The 25,270-nt window shown below is 42.4% G+C and overlaps 1 protein-coding gene across 5 annotated transcripts in view; it reads right to left on the reverse strand.

Moving 5' to 3' along the window:
• The window catches only part of Cacna2d3 (calcium channel, voltage-dependent, alpha2/delta subunit 3), an 817,833-nt gene that overhangs the window by 479,058 nt on the left and 313,505 nt on the right, over positions 1–25,270 (reverse strand). For all 5 annotated transcript variants that reach the window (XR_001781093.2, NM_009785.1, XM_011244938.3 and 2 more), the window contains exon 5: positions 12,421–12,583. Coding sequence is in view for 4 of the 5 variants with exons in the window: in NM_009785.1 (NP_033915.1) it covers positions 12,421–12,583 (163 nt within the window). In the remaining variant the exon portion in view is untranslated. The remainder of the gene's footprint in view (positions 1–12,420; positions 12,584–25,270) is intronic.

Consider the following 25,270-nt stretch of genomic DNA (forward strand, 5'->3'; position numbering starts at 1 on the left):
TTTAAAATAGCAGCAGGTGGCATCTTTGCCCTGGGATACACAGATTTCTAAATTCGAAGCAATACTCAGAGCTGTTGAGGCCAACCCTCTTAGGAGTTGTGCTCTTGTCATGAAATGAGAGGAAAGAAAAGACACTAAATCAGAGATATACACAAATAGCATTTCCAGTTCAGAATGAAGAAAGACAAGCGATATCGGCCCTTTAGTGATTAGAAAACAGAGATGTCTACCCTGTGTGGCAAGGGATAGCAGGATAGCTGAGGGAGACCACCACATCTTCTGTATTAGCCTAACCTAGGTCATGGGCATTGAAATGCCATATTGAAGAAAGAGTGGCTCTGTGACTGCACATCCTGCTCTCAAGACCTACCTGTGCTGCTACCAGGAACTCTTCAGCCTACCTGAGAGCTTTGGCCCTGACCTCCTGTAATGTATGTCCCTGCTACAGCCTAGGCTCCAGGATGGTGCTGAGTGGGGTAAGAAAGAGGGAACTGGCTTGTGCGTATCATTGGTCATACTAGTCCTGAGCCTCCACTGGGACCTTTTTTACATCCAACAAATCCTTGAACACCTAGAGCTGCATTTCAAAAGATCCCCTAGTAAGCCTCCTGACTCCATGTTGTGGGAAACACAGACAAGACTGCTTCTTGAGACTAGAAAACCACACTTTAGATCTGTTTGGGTTCCTAGTCTGACCATAGAATTTTTGACCTATTATGTTTCAAATATAAAATGTTCTTCATAGTTGAGGAAAGGCCCATGACGCTCATCAGCAGACATACCAGAGAGGGAAGCTTCTCTTCTCCCAGGCCAGCATCATCTTCTTAAATGATTGTTGTTACCACAACATGACACATCACACATCCTGCCATTCATACTGACTCTGCTGCCTGCATCTTACTAGATAGTTCTGCACAAATGGACCCATTGTGATTCCCACCATGATGCAGAAAGAACTTCAGTCAGAAGACGAACCACAATTTATATACAGGAGTGTTTGACTTTTATGTAGATGTGTTTCTTAAAAAATGAAAGTACATATAAGATCTTTTGTTTTGTCCTCTTAAATTATTAAACATTAGTAGACATTCCCACAAAATGAACAGAAGGGCAAAAGGTAGCTTTTTGTACTTTGAGGCCAGTGAACCTCAAACTCCTTAATGCTTCCTAATGTGAGCCTTTAACATAAACCCTCAAGTTGTGATGGCCCCTAGCCATAAAATTATTTTCATTTCTACTTCATAACTCTAGTTTTGCCGCTGTTATGAATCATAATGTAAATGTCTGTGTTTCCCGATGGTCTTAAGTGACCCTTGTGAAAGGGTCGTTAGAGCTCCAAAGGGGCTGCAACCCACAGGTTGAGAGTCTTTGCTTAAGCCTCTTTCTATATACATACCTGCTTCTATATACATACCTGCTTCTATATACATACCTGCTTCTATATACATACCTGCTTCTATATACATACCTGGTTAAAGCAGCTTAGGAAACATTAATACATGTCTACTTGGAAGTTCCATGCAGGGAATCAATACTTAACATTTTCTTGATATGGATAGACAGAGTCAAATACTTTAGCAGAATGGCTTCTACCCACAATTCCTGATACAACTCTCCTTCTCTAAAACCTTATTGTCTGTATTTCTAGGCATATTCTGGTTTTGCACAATCCTACTGGAATGACTCATTTATTTCTGCCTATGGTAGCCTTGGGCTTTACTAGCTTATGCTGACAAACACTTCCACATTCCTCCTGCAAGCCAGTTCCAAAGGCCTCTGAACCACATGGTCAGGTTTATCACAATTATGACTCAAGATAATAATTTCTCAAGATACATTTTCTGTATCTGTTGTGTTCTTGTTGATGATAATGATGCTATGATAAAATATCTGGATAAAGCATTTGAAGGTAGGGAACTGGGCTACTGTGTAATAAGATACATTTCATCCTTGTAGGACAGACAGACATGGCAGACACACAGGCAGAAGTGTGCAACTAGGATTCTTTACATCTTTATGTACCAGGAAATAGAGAATCTGGGCCAGAAGCAGAGCCAACCTACAACCTCCTATTCCTAGCTCTTCAGCTATGTGAATTCCCACTTGCATCCATATCTAGTGGTTCAATAATCTCTCCCAAAGGCCCTGATAACTGGGAAACAAGTGTTCAAACACATAAGTCTATGCAGGACATTTCACATTTAAATGGTCCCACCTCCTAAACACATTGTACTGCACTTTCTGACTATGCAGAATGCCTTCTTTTGCATTGTAAATCATTACTTCCTTCCTCACTCATTGACTGTATATTTGGATTTGGAGGTTTGCAGGATTAAATGTGGAAATGCTTCCTCTCCATCATGTGTGAATCATTGGTACTCATCAAAACTCTGGTGCAGAACTTGTTTTACATATTTAGAACACTTTCTGCTGTAACACTATGTGATGAAAGGAAGAGATTGGAAGTATTTATGTAAAATAAGAGTAGTTTTCATTTCTGATGGATTGTCACATGCTGGGAAGAAAATAGCACAATTTGACAAAAACAGAGACTTAACTTTTCTGCACATATGAAATGTGCATGTAAATTCCGAGGACACAGTTAGTTGAATACTCAGGCAGAGTCAAGGGGGCGTAGAAATGGTGACAGACAGGGCACAGGACAGAAAAGCAGTGTTCCCACAGTTTCTGTACTCATCTGGGTTCACATGACTTGCCTACTTTATTGAGTAATTCATAGCAAGTCTCTTACCTCCATTTTCTCATCTGGAAACTAAGAACAATAGTTCCTACATTACTGAGTAGTATGTAGGATAACGTATAAAAATACATGCCTGGCACACAATAAACATTTTGTGTTAGTTAAAGGAAGAAAATTAGTGGTGGCCATGTTTACAAGGACAGTTGGTAGACACTTTTTGACAGAAGTTTCCACTAGCTTGTATTTGTGAAGAAAATAGAATATGAGAAAAGACATCTTTTATGTCCCTGCCAAGGCTAGTGCTACATACAACAGCTGGAATCTTCTGACCCTTGTGAGAGGCCTGAGACGCAAACAAGAAGATAGTGATCATAACTACTCCAAGCCATGCACTGTGGGATTGGCATGGCAGGGATGAGAGCCATGTTGACGTCCACACAAAGAGCTTCTCTAAGTCCAAGGAAGATGAATGAGGGCAGGTCACATGTGCAGTAGGAACACGGCCACTGAATGAAGGGACATCGGTCTTTAACACCTGTAGCTCTGGCCTTGTATTAGTTTCTATTCATGGTGTCTCATGAAGTATAACTGAAGTGATAAGTTTCCAAGATATATGCAGGAAAAATGCCACTTGGCTCTGTCATGGCCATCCCCAGGCACAAGCTCTGTCACCAGGGACTTCACTGTTACCCCTTTTAGAAGGACACTAACAATCATGACTGTTACAAATCTTTACGACACCGCACAACAGGGTCCAGTGCTTAAGGCACACTTTAACCTCCACAATCACTCCCAGAGCTAGGTGCCGCCATAATGCCTGTCGCACACACAAGCAAGAGTCGTGTCTGAGCCCTCTGTGAGAATGGTGCACTGAGTCACAGGGAGGGAATATCACACATACTTACAGGCCAAGAGCAAGCACCAGGGCTAAGCACTGTGATCATCACTACCAAGAAAGCCTGGGGCCCATCCAAAGGACTCCCTGCCACTCTCCACAGCTTCTTAAATCTGAGGCCAACCTGTATTTCCCTAGCAGAGCAGTCCCTCTTTCACGGGCACAAGGGCTAATGTGGTAACACATTGAACTGAACCAGGGAGAGGATTCATAATCTCCTTTCCCACCCTTCACCACAGCTGGAACACCCACGCTGCCATTTCCAGGACATTAAAGGAATCTCCATTTCTCTCCTCCAATTCAAAACAGTCCGGATGGCAAGTGCCCAAGAATGTGGTTATCAAGGAATAGCTTTGAATTTTAAAGTCACATTTTTAAGAAGTAAAATAAATCAATTACTTTCTATAATAAATGTCATGTTTCATGAATGCCAGGGTCAGGGCAGGAGAATGGATGAAAACACTGTCAATCACTGTTCTGGTGTGGCCATGATTCCTCCCCACCCTGACCTCCTCTTGGAGTTTCTCTAGCCTCGGCCTGGTTTCCATTCAACAGCAAAACTACATTTACTTTCCATATTTCCAAAAGAGGAAAGTTCCAGGGAGCAGCACCACAGCACTAGGCACACACTTATAAACTGCTAGCTTCCTAAACAGATAAAGAAAAGTAAAACTCACACAGATGGCACAAAGGACCAACAAACAGGCAAAACCACCAGAGGACTACTCACAGGAGGATTCTTTTTAATCCAGTGATATCTTTGGACAAAGGCCATCATTATGGGTCCTTGGATACATCCCCAAAGAGATGAAGGGACAGCTCTATACCCCAAGTTCAAAGAATGATACTCATGTGAAAGAACCTGAATATAAGACGATGGATAGAAAAGGAGAGGGAAGGGCTCAGAACTCTTGGGGAATATAAACGAGGGGCCAGAGGATGACTCTGGGAAAAAGGCAAGGGCCATAGGCAAAGAGATAACTCTGAGGCTAGGCTAAAGGATAGCTCTGTCCAGAGTCAAAATGAAGGGAGAAAGCCACCCAGATAGATGAGGACCTGAAGTAAAGGTGATTTAGGAATATTGGAGTCCTGGAATCTAAGAGACAATGGAAAAGCTATCCTGTTAGAAAGCGCAGTGGTCTAGACTCACATTTCCCAAGTATTGATACTTTAGCCTTCCAACAGTGATGACAGAAATCTCCATCTGTACTTGGAGGTGAGCATCCTCTTCAGGTCTGGACAGGGTAATGTAGGAACGTGTGCCTTTTTCCAGGTATCTGTAGTCTAGACTAGAATGTAGACTTGAAAAAAGCATCATACCCACTGATTAGCCTTCGTGGTACTAGAAGGGACTCTGCAGCTGTCTAAGAAAAAAATGGTCATCATCAATATCAACCAGCTACAAACGCTTTGACTGCAACAGCAATCTGCCTACAAGATATACTGGTGCAATTGTACACAGATGGTATCTGAGTCAGCAACTGTTTATTGGATTAGATTTAAGGCCAACTCTGTGAAATGGTACCAATGCCTAACATTGCTAAAGTGGCCAGAACTTGGGACTGGGTAGGCCATGGGCCTAGGAGAAAACCTAATACTATTACTTTTGCTAAAAGAACGTAGCAATAAATTTACTCCTAATGACATAATATCATACCCATAGATCAGTGCATCAATAGATCAGTGCCTCATTCGGCCCATATCAGAAAGGCTTCCTATGGCATTAGATGGGAATTAACACAGACACCTACAACTGGACAATGTCTAGAGATCTAGAGACTGTGGAGAACTCATTCTTAGTGGGATGTCTTCATCACTCTGTTTCCCCACCCCCACCCCTGAGGTGCAGGGATCTGGAGGGAAGGGGAGGTGTAAAGATAGAGCCAAAGGTGAAGGATGACTCATAGGAAATGATATCTTCCACATACAACAGGACTAATGCACATATGAACTCACAGAGACTTTGGAAGCATACACAAGACCTGCACATGTTCAAACTACACAGGATTTCAGCACTGAGAGGAGGAAGTAGATTTCAGCACTGAGAAGGAATAACTGTGCCCCACCTGTAGCAAATAGATTATCTGTAATTGATTCCCATTGGCAAGGAAAAAAAAAATCAAGTTTTATTCCATGGCATGCCATTGGGTGTATCAACACTCTAGGGCAGGCCCTGTGCTCAAGAGTAGTTGGCCAGCACAAAATATACTCAGCACTATTTTTGTGAACCTTTTGTTTCATTTTGATGCTTTTGCTGTTTTTTTTGTTGTTGTTATTTGGTTGCGTTTTGTTTTGTTTTGTTTGTTTTTGTTTTGGGGAGAGGTTCTTACTGGCTTTTTAAAAAAATCTATGTTGATTTTTGGTTTTGTGGGGCTTTTTTCTCTTCGTTTCTTCCTATTTTGTTTTTATTCATTTATTTCTTGGTTTTTCTTCTGTTTTGAAAGAAGAGACAAAGAGAACATCAAGTTGGGTCAGTATGAAGGTGGGGAGGAGCTGGGAAGATCTGAGGAAGGAAAAACAAAATCAAAATATATTGTATAAAACGGTTAATTATAAAATAAAGTTACTATTGGGCAAGGGTAAAGGGAGTAACTCTAAAACCAACAAACCAACAAACAGCACCAGGTGTCTCTCTCTGTGCTAGGCACTAGGTTGAATGTTGTCACTCTACCTACTCCAATGCTACAAATGACTTCAGCCTTGCAGACCAGTAAACAGAGGCCCTGAGAGTTTCCCAAGTCCCTCAAACCACTGCTTATGAACAGGACTGACAGTCCGGTCCCACCATCATCCAAAACCTCCTGGGTGATTTTGGAAACAATCCTACCATAGCACAGGGCAGTGGCTGGAGTGGACATAGCCTAGGAACGGTGTCACAGAAGCCTTGGACAAGGACACAAACTCATTTCCTACCTGTCACAACTAGTAGCTAGAGTAATCTCACCAAGTTTGGCTCATGTAGTGTCCTTGGACCCGTTGCTAGAAAGAAGAGCTGGAAAGATTTCCCCTGAAGAGGGTAGTCCCCTTTGTAGCCTATAGCACAGGGACTTGCTGTCATAGAGGCACTGGGAGGAATCACACTTGTACACTGACCATGCCTTATGCACAGCCAGAAGCAGTAGGGGCTGTGTGGCCTAAAGGGAAGCTGACGTGTATGCATGAATCCACCCTCCTATCCACTCATGTACAATCTCTAAGCCAAATGCAAACCTGTAGGGCTGAGACATACAAAGGGCCCTGTGATGATCTTCTCCCATTAATATCACTTCTAAAAAGTACAAATAAATAAGTGGATGTGTACACACACGTCACCCTATGTCCATGTGCATGCACATAAAGTCAAAAGTGTGAAGGAGTTATCCTTTGAACTTGAACCCATCCACTCACAACTTTGGTTTTGTCAGAGGCAGTAGTTCCTGGGGCCTTCCTAAGGACTATACTGACCAGACAGCTACGGGATTGGGAAGAGGGATGCCTTGATTGTTTTTGTTTAGAGGCAAAGCTTTGCTTTAGTCTGAAGTCTCTGATATTGACCCAGAGTTTGACTCTATAGCCCTCACTTACATACTCTAGAGGAGCCAGTAGACAGGCCGGAAAGCAGGAGCCAAGCCTCCACAGGCTTCAGCTCAGCAGCCCAAGGAGAAACAAAACCATTAGAGTTGGGATTTATTTCTAACATTACCAGGTCAGTTCCTGGCGCTTAGCACAAACCTCTCCACTTCCCTCTGCATCGCCCCCATCCACATATTCAAAGAAAAAAAGCAAGGAACTTTAAACAGCTTTTTAAAGGGTTTGTGAAGGCTTCTTGCACATCAAATGGCTCTTCATAAACAACATTTTAATGATTTCTGTGTAAACAAATCAGAAACATATGGATTAAATTTTCTTCAAAATATACACATGTAATTAAGGGGGAAAGTGCTTGGCAGAATGCATTTTGCATTTTATCAAACTCAACATTTGAAAAATAGGTCGAGACAGATGACAGATGCAAAACCAGAGAGCCCGCCTACAACACACACACACACACACACACACACACACACACACACACACACATCTTCTTAGCAGGAGGCCATAGTCTGCCTCATTAGACCTTGGCTCTCTCTCTGAGCTGTCTAAGAGAACCTCCTGTACTATAGCAGATGAACCACTCCCTCAGACTCTGTAACATTGGCAATGACTCTTCTGAAAGCTACTTCCATTTTGCAGGTCCTCTAAGTACAGCACAGCCTGGCAGTCCACTCATGACCTAATTGACACTTATCTGAGAAGTCTAGTAGATGCATGCCCTAAGATACATCTTGAGATTCACACATCCCCATAATCTCTACTAGGGTAGTGCCCTTCTGCCGTCCCCCCACTCCTGTCCCCCACAAGACTAAGCAATGAGAGGAAGCAGCAAAATTAGGTATTTGCTGTTCCTTCTCCTCTTTCATGCATGGATTAAGTGCAAGCCTGTTTTCAGTTGCCCTCTTCTTCAAGTGTTCCTTGCAGCAAGAATTTGACAATGTATATACCATATCTATGGTATTACACTGGGGTTCCTACCTCATAAGCTCAACATTATTGATATATGTGTGCACTGAGACTCCAGGCCTTAGAATCCCCATCATAGCCTCCCCATTCCCAAGCCATGTGCACCCCTCTTCCCTGTATGCCCTCCAAGCAGAATCCAGATTCTTCTTCTTCCTTCTCAGTCTTCTTTAGAGTGAGCATATCCCAGAGTACACTGCTCAACTCTTCTTGGCCAAGTGGTTAACTACATAATGCCCAGCTTCATGGCTTTCACTAGCTTCCTATGGCTCTCCCATCCTCCCACGGCCTAACTAGACTTCTGAGACTACGCGGATCTCTTTCTTGGACTATAGAAGAAGATTCCAGAGCCCAACCTTCTTTGCTTAAGTCCTTAGTCCTCTTGAGTAGAAACATCCTTGGTTTTAGAGTTTAGTACTTCCACACCCCTAAAAGACCTACTCTCTAATACTATTCACCATTGTGATGGGGTATTAACTATGAATTTTGAGGGACACATACATTTAAGTCATATTCATACTATATGGCCACCATGTGCCAGGCATCCTTGCCTATGCTTAATTTTTTTTTAACAAATCCTCATCAGCATCAGGTATGTCATTACTTATCCAATATCACTCATGGTTGGAGAAACTGAGGCACACACTTGTATATAGTCACAGATGTGGTGGTGGGATAAACCACGATACACAAGATTCTCAACTGGCAGATTCATAAGGCTCCCAGCATCTCCTACTCCAATCAGCCTTATTCTAAGCTGCCTTCTCTCTTTAGGAGAAAGGTTGTGAGCCACCCAAGGTCTTTTCAGTTTCTTTTCCATTTGAATCATCTGGAGTATGTCTCTATTGCTTGCAAAGTCCATGGAACAGCACAGCGCTGGCTGACTAGGCGAGCAGAGCTCAGCAAATAATCTGGAAGGAGGCTCAAGACAAAGGGACACTAGACAGATGCTGTGGCTTCCTGTCCTCAGAGAAGTCCAAGGGCAGAATGAATGAACAGAAGCAACACATACCTAGGACAAAAACCAGGCACCACAAGGCACATGAACTACCTAGAGCAAAGCATGTGTGCTACCAAGGTCTAGAGCAACAAAGGAGGCTGCGTTTGAGCTGCTTTTGAAGGGAAGGCATTTGGAGAATCAGGAATTGGGAAGGCAAGGACAATAGGAATTACCTATTATCACCTGGATGGGCAGAGGAGAGAAATGGAAATGATGGAGTCAATTGTGAGAACAGGGCATTTTCTTTCACAGATACACACATATACATGAACCATACACAGACTGTGCACCACTCCTCTTATAATGCTTAATATATACAGATACGTATACATCTATATGTGACATGTGCATATAAATCTCACATGCTTTCAGATTCTTAAGGTGTGCCCTACTAGTGACCCCCAAGCCTCATGTTCTCAGATGCCTATGAATGTAGCCCACACAAAATCAGAAACACACTGAAACACTGCAATTAATTTGTGATTGCCTTTGTAAGTCATTTGTGGATTTCTTGGATATGGGTTTTGTAAATTATCTCGAGTTGCAATGTCAAAGGTTGGACATGCCTTAAAGGTATGCAGCCAAGAGTGTAGGTTTGTCCAGCCCTCTGTCGGCTCACTGGTGGTCTCCCAAAAGGGCATGTCCTGTGCTTCATTTCTGGAAGTGTCACTTACGCTCTAAAGGCCTCAGCCTAGTCTTTCTCATCTCCAAGAGTCAGGCTCAAAGCCCCTAACCATCTGCTAAGAATGTTTTATAACAACTGCTGTATCGGAAGCCTCAGGATCCTCAAAAGGTTGTCCAAAGAGGCGAGACAAACCAGCTCTTTTGAGGCCCCGTGGGACTCGCACTTCTGTCTCAGTTTGTGAAGCTGCAGTGTCTTCTGTAGCCGAGACGATAGAAACACAGATCGGCAACCACAGGGGGAAACATTGGACTGGTTGCATAGAGGCAGAAAGCATATGGGAGAGCTTAGGGGGTTATCTGCTGCTTTGATCTACAGCTGGGAATTCCACCCAACAACCAAGAACACAGAAGCAACTAAGAAGGATCAAACATTGCTGTGCACTCATGGGGTCCAAACTGGCAGAGGAGAAGAACCCTGGGCTAGTTTCCTTTTCCAAAAGCAAGATTTCCACCCCAGGGACGTGAGAGGCAGTGACCACTCCCAGAGCGTGTGTTTTGTGTACATGTCGTCAGAAACTAGATCTGTGCTGGAGACTTCTAAACATGATATATATTTCTGCAGTTTGAAAAGAGACTTTGAGAGGCTGGTTTGAATTAGAGTAGAGTCAAGAATTTTTTTAAAGTACTCCCCTCTCTCTCCTATGGGCAGTTACTCCCTGCCTGGCTGAGACAAGATATAGCCCCTGGCTGACCCTGGTTCACTTCCCACTGCCTGACAGGGTGACAGTTGAATCTGAATAGGAAATGACAGGCAGATCCCATGAGGACTGCCAAGGATGACTTAAATCTAGTTATTAAACTCCTATAGCTCAAACTCTCAGACTGTTAGGATTCTGTCTAGCAATCTTAATGATGCCATTGTAAAGCCTGTGTGACCAATGACAATGTGAGTTCTTTGCCATCAAAAGGTACAAGTATGCCTTTTAATCCCAAGATGAAATGAAGTCTCTATCAGGTGTGCTAACGGTTTATGCAACCTTGAAGTCACTGTCATGTTTTAAAAGATCATTCTGGATTGTTTCATGTCTGAAATGACTCTATAAAATCATACTCATATTTCATCTTCTTTTCTGAACATATTTAATGCTAGAAATGACTTTTTCTACCAGCTACACTGCACAGAAATTCATTTTAGTTTCGAGCAACTATTACCAGCATCCTGGAGGACTACCCTCTACTACACAGTGCTGAACACCAAGGCAAAGCTCTCTTTGTGACCTAGCAAGCCCTGGCAGGGGCAGCTGTAACTCCTCCAAGGCACTTTAGACTGCTATCAGTTTCCAAAAGGGACTGAGAAAAAAATACCTTTTCATTCCCTAACAATATGAGCAAAGGAAGTGTGTTTCCCTGGATTTACTGTCTGCTGGCTTTGCAGAGATGCTCACTATCTTGTTGATACAGTCTTCCTGTTGTCCCATTACCACAGCAATTCCACACAGACTGCAAATTTTTTGAAAGTTCACCCTGGGATCTCTAGTAATGAGCAAAATAGTTAATGAAACAAGAGCTACCTGCCCTGACTCTGAAGAGTGAGTATCAGGCAAACCAGGAAAGGGCACCATTGAGTATCCAGCCATAATGCTAGGGACAAAATAAATGTCCTTGAGGTACAGAATTGGGAGCTTATGGTTGACCTAGTCCCTTACTAGTGATATAGAATAATTCAGCAGCTCATTTAATAATCATGAGATTTCTCACATTGACTCTGCCCACCTTGCAGTCTTTCTCACAACTGCTTAGCTATTTCTGTAGGTTGGGAGCATGGCTCTCACATGCATAGAGACACACACATCACTGTATCCCCTTGACTATGTAGCCCAGGCTGGTCTTAAACTGGAGGATATGTTCCTGCTGCTTCTCCCTCCAAAGTGCTAGAATTACAAGGGTGTGCCACCATAGGCAGCTTGGACACAATTATTATTCCCATCACAGAGGGGAAGAACTATGTTCCCCACGAATGGGGTTGTACATCTGTCATCACCTTTAGAAGCAAGTGGGACAGGGAGATTAGCCAATGTACCCGGATGTCAGCCCTTGGCCACTGAATTACCAATTCAAATGGGCTGATGGGAAGGTTGGGCAAATAACTTCAATGTCCAGGTGAAGAATAGATTTCAAGGAGTTAAGCCAGGACACATAGAACTTTGTTATGCCCATACTTCTCTTTGCCATAACGAAAGAGGACAGCCTGCAGTTGGTCTCACAGCAATCCCAGAAACTCCCAACCCTTAAATACCTTCAAGAAAGGAAAGCAGAATAAGGGAGGGACAAACTGGGTCCGTAAGCATGTTTAATCTAGCAAGGTGACTTTGCAGATAAACGTGTTAAAGGAATAAAGCCATGCTCCCAGCTTACAGAAATAGCTAACCAGTTGTAACAGAGACTGCAAGGCAGGCAGAGCAAAGATACTTACAGAAAAAGCCTGCTGATTTCTGCACTGCACATTAACATGAAGGAGAGAAACAGCAGCTGAGAGTCTCCAGGCAGAACAGGCACATGGAAGGCCCACCTGGAAGATACCTGAGTACTTGAGGTGTTGCTGCACTAAGGGGGTGCACCTCGATCCTCTTCACCCTCTAATCGGAGCAGGACAGGGAGTCTTACCTTTGTTGTACATGTTCGTTGGCACTTGCACATCACTCAGACTGATGTTCACAGGCAAATTATTAAAATGGTCATTGGGGGCTAAGATGAATTCCTTTCCCAATTCCAAAAAGTTCCCGTCTTTGTCCCTCTCGTTGATCAGCACAGCATTGAAGTATTCATACTGAAAGAGAAATTCAGAAGATATTAGAAGCCGGGGCTTCAGGGGTTAGTGCTAACACTTCAAGGCAGACCTAGGTACATATAGTGTACTCCTGCTTACTCTTAGGATGCCATCTGCTCATGGAACCGGTCTTTAAGTCTTTGCTACACTGGCATGGGTTCCACAGTATTATAGGAATATTTCCAGTGTTATTCAATATTCTTGAAGAAAGCATTTTTCATAATACACATTGCTTTAAAATTGCTTAAAAACATTTTATTCTTGAAGATAGAACACATGACCTAAGGTACCTTACACATTTAAGTTGAATGTGGCTTAAAAAACAATAAATAAGAAAATATATGCTATGTCAGATCACCACAGTTGTAGAGAGAAAAGGAAGTACAGGGTTAGTAGAAGAGGAAGAATATAATTTGTTTTACAGAATTTATTCTTTGGTTTATTTATTTATTAGTTTATACAGTAGATTTTACACAGAATGCTTAGGGAAGACTTTCCTGCTGTGGCAATCTTGTCAGGGGGCTTGATGAGATGAGACTATCAACTGAGAGAAGATCTAGAGAAGGCATCTTCATCAGAGAGAGAGAGAAGCAGAGAAAGACTCTCTGATACAAGGGTATTAGTGCTTCCCACAGAAGGCTTTGTCCTCACCGTCTCACATATACAGAATGCTGACTTCATGGCGGAAATTATTCTAAGGCCTTGAGGGGTTAACTTGTTAGAATCTCAAATTTCATGAGATAAATGTCTATGAGATTCTCAACTCTGCAAATGAGGAACCTGAGCACACAGCTGTATGCACCCTGTCAAAAGCTATAATGCCAACAAACAGACGGGGATTTAAACACCAGTGACCTACATACCCCCAGAACTTGTGCAATGTGGGAAGACACCCAAGGTTTGTTTGGTTGGAATTTACAGATCAGGATTGTAAAAGAATTATAATGATAAGGGATTTAATGAAAAAAAAAAACAGGTGTGCACTACAGAAGCAGAGTAATGGCTCATCTACAGTAATGTGGCGAATCCATATAAGATGCTAAAATTACAACACTGAAACAGACCTAAGGGGGAAAGCTTCAGATGGATAATGAGATGGTACATAGCTAAAGAAATAATCCATGTTCTTTAAGGCATGTTAATGGAAATTCCTTCACCTGAAAACCAAGGGTGAAATTAGACTAAACTATTCTAGATCTATGGGACAATTGCCAACATGAAGTTTGTGTTTGCAGAAGGGAAGGAATGTATGTAGAAAGGGTTGAGGGAACACTTGAAGTTTTAAAGTGTTTTCTAAAATTAATGACAAACACCAAACCACAGACCCAGGAATCTCAGAGAACACAAAGCACAATAAATACACAAGTCGGTGCTGGTACTTTTCATATTCAAACTACAGAAAGTCAAGCATAATTCCTGAGAGATGCTGGTGGGGGGATGTTTCATCTCTACAGAACTGCATTGGCTAACCTTGATTGCCAAGCCAACTATCTGGAAGCAAGTGAAACGCAAGTGGCTGCTCCTGGTGAGAGAATTTTCTTAATTGCATCTTTTGAAGGGGAAAAACCCACTGTAAATTTGAGTGACACTTTCTGGTGATAGCCCACATAAGGGACATAAAAGATGGAGACTTTTGCATCTGACCTGCTTGCCTTCACTTTCCCTGGCAAGTTCATCTGTCCTGTAGGTATTAGAACCTGCTTCTTTGGGATTCCAATGTATACTGAAGACAACCTGAGGCATGCAGTGTTGTGAACTGAACAATGATCATATTCTTGGGCTTTTCATTGGGAAAGGGCTATTGTTGGAGTAGCCAAACCACAGCCTGTAAGTCACTGTAAGAAGACTCCCTTTAAGACATAGATTCATTCTAGTAGTCCTGGTCCTTTAGAGCAGTAGTCCTCAGCCTGTTTGTCATGACTCCCTTGACGAACCTATATCTCCAAAAAAATATTGGCATTATGATTCGTAACAGTAGCAAAATTATAATTATAAAGTAGCAACAAAAATAATTTTATGGCTGGGGGTTCACCACAATGGAAACTGTGTTAAAGGGCAGCAGTATTAGGAAGATTGAGAACCACTGCAGTAATGACTAATAACAGCAACCAAGACTAATATAATACATCACACTTCTCTTACAAACCATGAAAGCAAGAGGCAAGCAGAGTATACTGTTAAAGTATCCAAAGAAACTCAAAACCATCAAGGTGGAATTATGTATCCAAACATACTTATACTTCACATGTGAGCAAGAAATGGGGAGACCAGGTCACATGGAAGTGGGAGAGGATTTGTCATTAGTTGTACACTTGCTTTGCAAAAAGTCCAAGGCTTTTCATAGAAGGACAAGAAAAGTGTACAGAGCAGAAAGTATGGGTCGCATAAAGAATAAATGAAGATACAAATTGTTCTCTGTAAATCTTAACTGACCTAACATGTAAAGGCTTATTGAAAATAAGGCTCATAAGTTATTGGAGGATAATGGTTGGTGGACACAGAGAAGGGATTGCTTCAGGGGTAGAGAATGTTCTATGCCATGGTTTGAAGGAGTTTCCTACAAAGTTCAGTTATGGTCAGTATGATGACAATAACACACATATGTACCATGAGCCCCCCCCCCCCCCATGAGATTTGGTACCCAGATAGAAGGGCTCAATAGAGGAGTTCACCCTATTTGCTGTTCTGCCTCCTGTCATGTGAAAATAGTGTTTCTTTCAGCCAGAGGATATAGCCACTATGCTATACTCATCAGGACTTTGTCAGTTATCACTGGACTTCACCTGCAAAAGCAGAGTAACAATACAGATAAAGTGAACAACAGCATGGACAGAATTGAATTGGCATTTGTATAATAGATATGTCATCCAGGAAGAACACAACATATCTGCTTGCCTCACAGGTGAAGGTGTTTGCTGCAAACATTCACCAGGATAGACTACATTTTGGGCCATAATATATGCTTTCTAGACTTAAAGGAATACAAACCACATCAAGCATTTTCCTTGTTCACAGGGGATTAAAGCCAAAGTAAAAGACAGCTGAGCACAGCGGAGGTGGCGCACGCCTTTAATCTCAGCACTCAGGAGGCAGAGGCAGGAGGATCTATGAATTTGAGGCCAGCCTGGTCTATAGAGTGACTTCAAGGATAGCTAGGGCTACACACAGAAACACTGTCTCGAAAAACAAAAGAAAACAAAAACAAACAAACAAAAATACCAGATAGCTGAAAGATTCCAAACATTTGGGGATTAAACAATACATTTCTAAATGACACACAGACCAAAACCAACCAACCAACCAACCAAACAAACGAACTTTAGACAATTTTTAAAACATTAAGAAAATGATAATATAAGTGATCAAAGCAGATGAAACAGTTAATAGGGGAATCATAACACTGAATATACATACTAAAAGAGAAAGCAAGACCTAGAAACAACCATCTAAGCATCTATTCCAGGAAGCTAAGAGTGATACGCACATCTGATCTAAAGCAAGGGAGATCCAAATGAGACATTGTTTCTTCTAATTTGCAGAACAGAAATCAGTGAAAGAGGAAACAGGGAATTAATCGAGAAAATCAATGAAAGCAGAAGCCTATTCCTGAAGCAGATTTTTTAGAGTGAAAAGATACCAAACAAAATCATCAATGAGATGACTGGACATCAGACAGAGTCCGGGGGCCACTAAGTGCCCAGGGTTCAGACCAGGACAGTCCCTCGGTGCACTTAGATCTTCTGGTTAAGGAGTTGCAACAGCACCTCTGAAATCTCTAAAACCATGTCAATGGAAATGTTACTAGAGACCCAGTGCCAAGGCTTACATTGATTTGTATTGGGGGTTGGTCTATATTACCTAGCAACCTAACCTGGTTGGCATTCATACAACTTCCTAACTAACAACTATACTATTGTAGTCAGTGAGGTCTATCTGAAGCATGGTATTTGGATTTTCCCAAATGTGGTGCATTATAACAAAGACTAAAGATAGAAAAACTCGCAAGTCTCCCTCCATAAACATAGTACGTGAGGCACGTTCCTTTACTCTAGTAGATCCCTGAGAAAACCAGCTTCGGGGGATTTGCCTGCTGCTTTCAGGGGCTTCAGTCTGTGTTCCACTGCTTTTTGACTGAAGAAAGACAGAGCTCTGTGCCATGAAGGCTTGGTATAAACAAAGTGTTCCTCTCCTGTCTGCTAGGAGATGCACAGGAAGGAACCGATGACAATCTATACTCTTTAAGGCATCTACTCAGTGACTTGGATAACCTGCTTCCTCTAACTGAAACCCATCTCCCATTTCCCCCTCTTCCAATAATATCAAATCACACACCAGTCATTGAGTTAATACTGATTAGTCCACAGCCACTGTGGCCTAGTTCTTTCTCAATGATTGGAGCCTCTTAGGAGTCTACTTCACTTCCAAGCTGTAATACATATTAAATTAAATCTATATGCCTTCTGTTAGGCACTGATTTCCTGGATGCAGAAGCACTAATCAAAAATAATTTAGGGGACTTTATAAAAATTCAAAATTTCTACTAGTTAAATCACCATTATAAAATAGGCAAGGAAGCCACTGCTAAGCAAGAGCTGTTTGGAAGCCCCACCAGTGACTTGCACCAACAATATATATACCAAGCTCACATGAGCCACTTAAAATTCCAGTCATGATATGGGCACATATTATACAGGAAGGCAAATAAACAGCCAATGTGCAGACTAAAATATGTTCAACATCATTAGCCATCAGGGAAGTGAGAAACAAAATCCTGATCACATGCCATTTCATACCCAAGGGATAGCTAAAATAAAGAACTCTGGCATTAAAATGCTGCCTCTGCTACACAGTAACCAGAAATCTCATGTAGGTGCTTGTGAGAATATAAAATGCCATGAATATTTTGGGAAAATGTTTTGTGCCTTTTCACAAAGTAAAACATATACCACCCTATGACCCAGTGGTTCCAGCTTTAGGGAAATGAGAACATACACCCAGAAGAAAAATACTTGTGTGTATGTTCACAAAAAAAAAACCTTTCATAACAGCCCCAAATAGAAATAGCCAAGATAACCCAAGGAGTGAAGGGATGAACCTTTGATATGATCATGCGATAGGATGGGTTACCGTTTGAAAGCAAATTACTGATACATTGAGAACATGACTAAAGCTCAGGTGCATTATGGGTACACGTGTGAGATTCCACCCATTGAAAGTTCTACAGCAGGCAAGGTTACTGTGCAGTTGTGAGGCAGGGTTGGGGTTACTGGAAATCCTTCCTTTTCTGTAGTGAGGGCCACACAGGTGTATTCATCTCTCAGTTTTCATTGGATTGAATGCAAAAGCAAGCAATCAAAACAAAAAATAAACAAACACAAAACCTGCGTTTCAGTAAATAGGAATGAATGGAATGGGTACCCCCCAAAAAATGCAGCCACAGTGTCTTTTAATTATTTTTAAAGTTATGAATTCAGGAACTTAATTTTCATGCATTATTCACATGTGTGGGCATATGCTTGTATATTTAGGTGGAGGCTGGAGGTTGGCACCTGGTATCTTTCTCGATCATTGTCTACCTTATTTACTAAAGTAAGATCTCTGAATGAACCCAAAGCTTGTGGGTGTTATTAGTCTAGCTAGCTAGGTTACCCGGGGGACCTGATATCTCAGCCTCAGGAGTGCTGGATTACAGGCAAGCTATCACATCTGCCTGGCTTTTACATGTGTTCTGGGGACCTAAACTCTGCTCCTTCTGCTTACACGGCAAGAGCCTTACCCAAGGAGCCAGCTTTCTAGTCCTCAGTTCATACACTGTATAGATCAGAATTTATATTAACACCCCTTCTTTTTTAAGCACAGTTTACTTGGTAAGTACCATAAATGCAAGTAGTCATATTTTTCTCCTGACACAGAAATACCTTAATCACCAGGATCATAGAGCTCTTTATGAAGACTTTGCTTTATAGGCCCCTCCCATAAACCCACGTGCTTCACAGACTGCCATGTGTTCTCGAGCTTAAACTCTCGCCTCCCTACTCCCATGGGACTCATAGTTGCACTCCCCAAAACAAAGCCACGGCCTGCTCCCTACATGACAGAGCAGCTGTGGCGCACACACCCTGGAGGCAGCTTCTAAACTGCTATGTAATTAGGTAAATCTCACAATTCAAGACGCAAAGGAAGTAAGATGGAAATGTAACCATGCTATGCTCACCGGCGAATCATCTTTTATCAAGGACAACTGTGTGTTGAGCTTGTCCTGCCCAAGTCCCAGAGTCCATTTGTATAGATTTTGAGAAGGCTTCCTTATCATAAGAAGAATTATTCCTCAAGGAGGTGGGATGCAATTCATAACAGTAGCAAAACTACAGTTACAAAGTAGCAACAGGAATAATGTTATGGTTGGAGGGGTCACCACAACAGGAGGAACTGTATCAAGGGGTCTCAGCACCAGGAAATTTGAAAACCACTGTGGGTATCAGAGATCCAACTCAGTCAGCACCATAGCTGGCATGTGTATTTACTCACAAAGTCATGTCTCTATAAGCCATCCCTTATAGTTTAACTAGGGCCATTCCTTGCAAGGCTTCTCAAAGCCTTCAAGTCATTGGAGAAGGAACAATATATACATTAAACTGTGCTGTTAGATGAGGTGTCAGGCGAAACATTCTTCAGATTTGTCTGACATGCTGCTATTCATCTGAGCATCATAGAGCTCACTTTACATGTGTGCATGTGTGTGCATGTGTGTGTGTGTGTGTGTGTGTGCACATGTACTATCTTTTAATCAGTACACAAGTCGTCATAGGACCAGATTCATGCTCTAAGAGCTGCATCTGTGTCCATATACCATGGCGTTCCCAGCTCCAGCTCGGTGACATCAAGGATAACTTGGTGGCTGATGAACTAGATGACAACTTCAGCATCCATTTGGCTAGCAGGTGTCTCCTGTACTGCACGGACACTGTGCTTTGGTCAGCTTTGTGCATCCCCATGATGTCAGGGAAGCTACTCAGAAGGCTCCATACGGACTGAAGACAGGGAAGCAGGGTGGGCACACTCATATCACTTAGTTGCATCTGCCATTATTCTGGACACAGGAGTGGGTTCCAGAGAGAGGAGGCGATTGAAGAAGTAATCATGGTTGATGCTCTGCATTCTGGCCATCAGATGAAGAGAACAGAGGTCCAGTTGTCTATTCCTCTGGCCTACAGAGGTCCTCTTCTGAACTGTCACTGACAGGGATTGTGGCTACATTCAGTCCTGAAAGGGTGTTGTCCAGGTCCAACTGTAGGTGCTACAGGTCTGATGAGTGGAACGTGGGAAGGGTCTGCTTGTGTGCCCTCCCTGATGGGAAAGCCGCAGACAACTGAAGCTTCTGAGACAGCATCTCTGCCGGGGAAACTCAGTCCTCTTCTGAAAGACAGCCCAGCCCTTTCCTGCCACCCACAGCCTTGAAACTCATCACTCCCTAGTTGAGGGGCTGGCAATCTAGAGAGTAAATATTTTAGGTTTTGCAGACCAAACAGTCTATGTTGCAACATACAATTTGGCTATTTTAGTGAAGGCAGCCAAGTGCAAGGCATAAACAAAGGGGTGTGACTGTATTCCAATAAAACTTTATTTACACAAGCAAGCAGCTGGCAGAAGACAGCCTGCAACCCCTTGTTTTCCTGTGCCCTGTCTAGATTCCTTCTTTGTTCTTTCGGTGTGACAGGAACCTCCTCTCCCCCAGCAAGATATCCCAAGGCAGTACATCTCCACACAGGCTGAACCTCCTTGTAATTAAATTGTGTTGCTGGACAGGGTCCAGGCACTGGGATTCTTTCAGCCCTCCCAAGAGACCCAGTATGCAGCCCAGACTGAGCCATGGTGCTTTGGATAGTGGTTGCTACTTCTTCCTGCTCGAAAAGTCACAAGACAGAACCTCAGGATGTTAATCAAGCACTTGCTTTGTGGGCAGCAAACATATGCTGTACACAGTTTGCCATGGTGATTCTCTTCTGTCTTTAAAATCTTTTGGTTGCTTCCTGTGTGCGCATGCCACAGAAGCAGTCTCCTGCAACCTCCCGGAGAGGTCGGCTTCTACATCACTCCACCCTGACTCACCTCTGAGCCTGCCATGTACAAGTCATGAAACCCAGGCTGAAGGAGAGATCCTGAACACCCAGCTGAGTATCCTTTCAGTAAGTGACCATAGGCCAGGTGGCTCCAGAGAGAGTAAAGAGACAGACAGACACATGAAATGACAGGATAGTCATGTACAGGATAATTGGGTGTTTATACATTGCCTGGGTTTGAGTCCATCTTCCTATCTATAAGATGGGGTAACTGACTTACTTCATAGCCTTGTGCCAAGCTGCTATCCCAGAACCCAGCACAACTAGAAGTAAGTACTTGACAGTGGATATCCATGGTAACAAATTCCACTCTACCTGCTTCTTCCTTTCCTTTATGGTATTCACAACACTAGAAATCCCTAAAGAATATATTTTGAAAGCTGATCTCCTTAAGACTGGTAACACATCCCCTGGATGTCTGAAGCATCTGACCTTCCCCAAAGCCCTGACTTCCTTACTACAAAGCCCATACCCAAGGCACTAATAGACATGAGCAACAGCCAACTCAGAGAGACATTTTCATATTTCTAACTAGCTAGGGATGAGTCTCCGAGCTGCAGAGCCTCCTAGAGTGTGATTTCACACTGTGTGCTGCAGAGCCTCCTAGAGTGTGATTTCACACTGTGTGCCATTCAGGATGCTAGATCCCAGCCTATCTGGCCCTAAGAACCAGAGCTTGGGAGCTGAGTGCACAGAGAGGCACCATGCTTGCTTTCTAAGACACACTAACAGACTTAACACTCGGCTTCATTTTCCATAGAGCTGAGTGGGTGACACTCCTTCAGAAGCCGGAATCGGAAGGTATACTATGTGCAGGAGCAGTGGGCACTGTGCCAACAAGCAGCTCTTGGTGTGTTTGGGTTCTCCCCTCTCGAGCTTGTTTTCCAAATCTTTCTAGCTCTGGGATGCTAGCCAGTTTTTTATAACTTAGATTAGAAAATAAAAATTAATAGGAAGATTAGTCCCAAATGAACCAAGCTAACATCCAGTTCTCCAGGCATGCAGAGCCTGTGCGTGAGTGACATAAACAGCTCCTAAAGCCCAGCCCCTCTCAAAAGTCTAGTGCCATTCGGTTGCTGCTCGACAATCTCATTTTCTCTTCATGGGTGAAAATTGATTTGTAAATGATCTGTTCCAGGATATGTCTGAGTATTAACATTACATTAACTCACTTATAATCCCCCAAGTGTCAGGGTTCCTTTAAGAAAGCAGATAATGAATATCCCTCTTCTGCCATCTGGAATCTGCAGCCTGAGAGCACTCATGTCCGACTATTAATGGCCCCCTTAACCAGCTGCTTAGACAGACCTTGGGCGGCTGCTTTCTGCAGGCCACTTAGCATTCAATCTTGAGACTGTCAAGGTGGAATGTTTTATTCCAAAATGCTAAATTCAAATCCTAGCTCTGTTGCTATGCCACAAACTCTGCTAACCCCATCTATTGAATAAGTTAGCAACCACCCCTGTTATGATGGAGTTTACTTGAGGAATAAGCAAAATAAAAGTCACATGTTGTGTACCCAGTTCATGGTATCAGATTCAAATATTTATTGCTGCCTTGATTGTGGCTCAAACGTGGTTGTAGAGAGGAAGTTTCCTAAGCTTCTAACTACTAAGGCTTAAGCATGTTGAGACAATCATTGAGCTGGTAAAGCTGATAGATGAGCAAAGGGGAGGGGTGTGGATGAGAATAGAAGGTATATATTGGGACTCTTCCATTGCTGTGTCACAAGGTCTGACAATTAAGGAAGACTTGCTCTGTTTTATAGTTTTAGATAGTTTAGTTTATGGTGGCTTAGCCCTCTTATGCACTAGGGTAAGACATCACTGAGGAAAGAGCCTGACAGAGGAGCTTCTATGTGGAGGCAGGCAGGCAGGAAGGAGAGGGGATACCAAAATCAGGCTAGCTTTCTCCTTTCCCCACTTTTACTGTGTCTGGGTGCCTGGAGCATGGGTATGGTGCTAGCCACAATTGAAGCAAGCTGTAGCCATATTTAAAGCAAGTTCCCATACCCAGACATTAATGTTCTCTGGAGAAGATGTGTCTTACCTATAATCCTACATCTAGTTAAGATGACCCCCTTGACTAACAGTTCTGCAAAACTAGCCTAGGTCAGTGCCACCCCTCTCATCTGCACCCTCAAACCCCATTTGTATCTTCCATTCTCATCTTAGCAAACAGATTATCAAAGAAGACTGAGAAAGTGGTCCATCTCTGTATTCAATCCTTCAGAGGCTTCTACTGCTCTTAGGTTACCCAACATCATCCTTTGCCTTTCACATACTCATACACAAGTGAACACACAGACAGACAGACTGACATACACACACATTCACATACTGTTTTGACACAATCACCTTCATGTCACCTATCTAAGCAGAAGTATTCATGAATGGCTCATGTATATGCCACTGTGAGATGTGTTGCACCTCAGATCCATTTGTAAGTGAACTTTTGTTCTTCTGATCAGGGTGTAGGTAAGGTTATCTGAAAAGCAAACTCATGCCTTGATTCAGGAGGAAAGAACACGGTTGACATCTAAGGAGAAAATCCTGCTAAGGTGGAAAGAAAGTCTGATATGGAGGTTACTTTGGTCCATGTAGCATCTCTTCTCCCTGCTTTCAGTAAGAACCCCTAACTCTCCTTAGTACAAGTTTTAATAAAACTTGTCAGCCATACTTCAAGCAAGAGCATCTGACTTAAATCAGCCTAGTAAACTTTTCCAGGGGATGCTATGAATAATAGGAGACTGAGCTCCTCACATTCATTATCCAAGAGGCAAGATGCCCCACTGCCTGTTTTGGGGCTGTTAATATTTTGTTCACAAAAGGACCTTCCTCTTTTCAGAGCCATCACAGAGCAAAAGAACAAGAAGAACCCAAGATGTATCTATGTTTATGTTTCTCTGTTCTAAGACTGCCTTCATCTTATCACAATTTTCATCCAATTTTCTAAACCTAAGAAAGAGGAAAGGGTAGGATGTTGTATGGAGAGGGATGGATGATGGGGTCAAGTTGTACAAAGATGAATCTTGGAGCCCACACATCTGATGAAGGGGTTACTATGAGAGTATATGACTGCTCAACTGGATGACACCCCCAAAATTGTCTACTAGTTATATTATAAAGAAAAATGTTTTTTTACATGTTTTGGTATGTATGTGTGTATTTCTGTGTGTGTTAGAGAGAGAGAGAGAGAGAGAGAGAGAGAGAGAGAGAGAGAGAAAAGCAAGTGAATGAGCACGAGAATATACCCACTACATATGGAGGTTAGAGAATAAATTGTGAAAGTCAGTTGTTTCCTTCTACCATGTGGGTCTCTGGAATTGAATTCAAGTTGTCAGTCTTGGTGTTAAGCACCTTTACCCACTGAGCCATTTCACTGGCCTATACAATAGGATTTTTATAAGCACCTTCTGAGATAATAGCCAAATATAAAATAATCAATTGGAACAACTGAATGGATTGCATTCAAGAACTTCAACAGTTGAAGCTCAGCACAGAGCCTCTGCACACAAATCAGAAAACCAATGTATATAACTAACCATCCTATAATGAGCTGTCTCACAGGCCAGCAAGTAGACTTTCTTGGTCTATCCATGGACCTAAATCTCTAATGAATAGCATGTTATGGAAGGATAAGGTTGGGCTTTGGCAACACGGCACTGTGAGTAGTTGAACTCCCTGGCTATAAAGCTAATCTATGACTACAGTGTTGCATATTAATAATAGTGACCTGTATTTAACATTATCTAGCTAAGTTCTTCTTCAAAGTGACTCAGACCATTTCCAATATATTAAGAAAAGGTTTCTGCACAAAGTGTAATTTAAGAAATAAATCAGCCCTTATTCCCATACCATTCTAACTTTGCCATTCCCACTTAGAAGAGTTAAGAAGCAATTAAAAGATAGACACTGGATATGTGGCCTCATTATCATGATGATGACTGCAATTTAGAATGTTCTAGTACTTAATATCCTTGTGGTCCAGTTGCGATGGTGAATTACTTTATGTTACTCACAAGATGTTAATTAGAGAAAGAGACAATCAGGGCCACAGGACCTACATCACAGAAGGACATAATGCCTGTTTCTAGTTGCTAAGGTAACAAATTATACTAATATGTCTTTTATCACTAATTACTGTCTTAAACATCAGACTTCCTCTCTGATAAAAATGAAGAAGAAGAAAATAATAATGGTAGCTCAACGGATGAGATTACCACTAGTATAACCTGTGATGAGGCACCAAGTTACCAGTGGTGCTACAAGATTATAAAGGGGAGTGAACAGGAAAAGAGCAAGTTCTTCTGGACATACAGGATGCTATAATGTAGGTCTTTACACCCCAAAGACCCGAGTGGTAAAGGTTGGGTCTCCAAATCGCAGTATTATTAGACAGTACAACTTTTGAGAGGGGGGCCCAGCAAGAGGAAACTGGGTGATTGGGAACATGCATTTGAAATGGGAAGTGGGACTTATGTCTTTTCTTTCTCTCTGCCCTTCCTTGTCACCATGACATAAGATGCTTCCTTTGTCTCGTGTTCCCATCATTATGTTCCTCCTCA

This window comes from Mus musculus, chromosome 14 (assembly GCF_000001635.26).
Source record: "Mus musculus strain C57BL/6J chromosome 14, GRCm38.p6 C57BL/6J".
Lineage (NCBI taxonomy): Eukaryota > Metazoa > Chordata > Mammalia > Rodentia > Muridae > Mus > Mus musculus.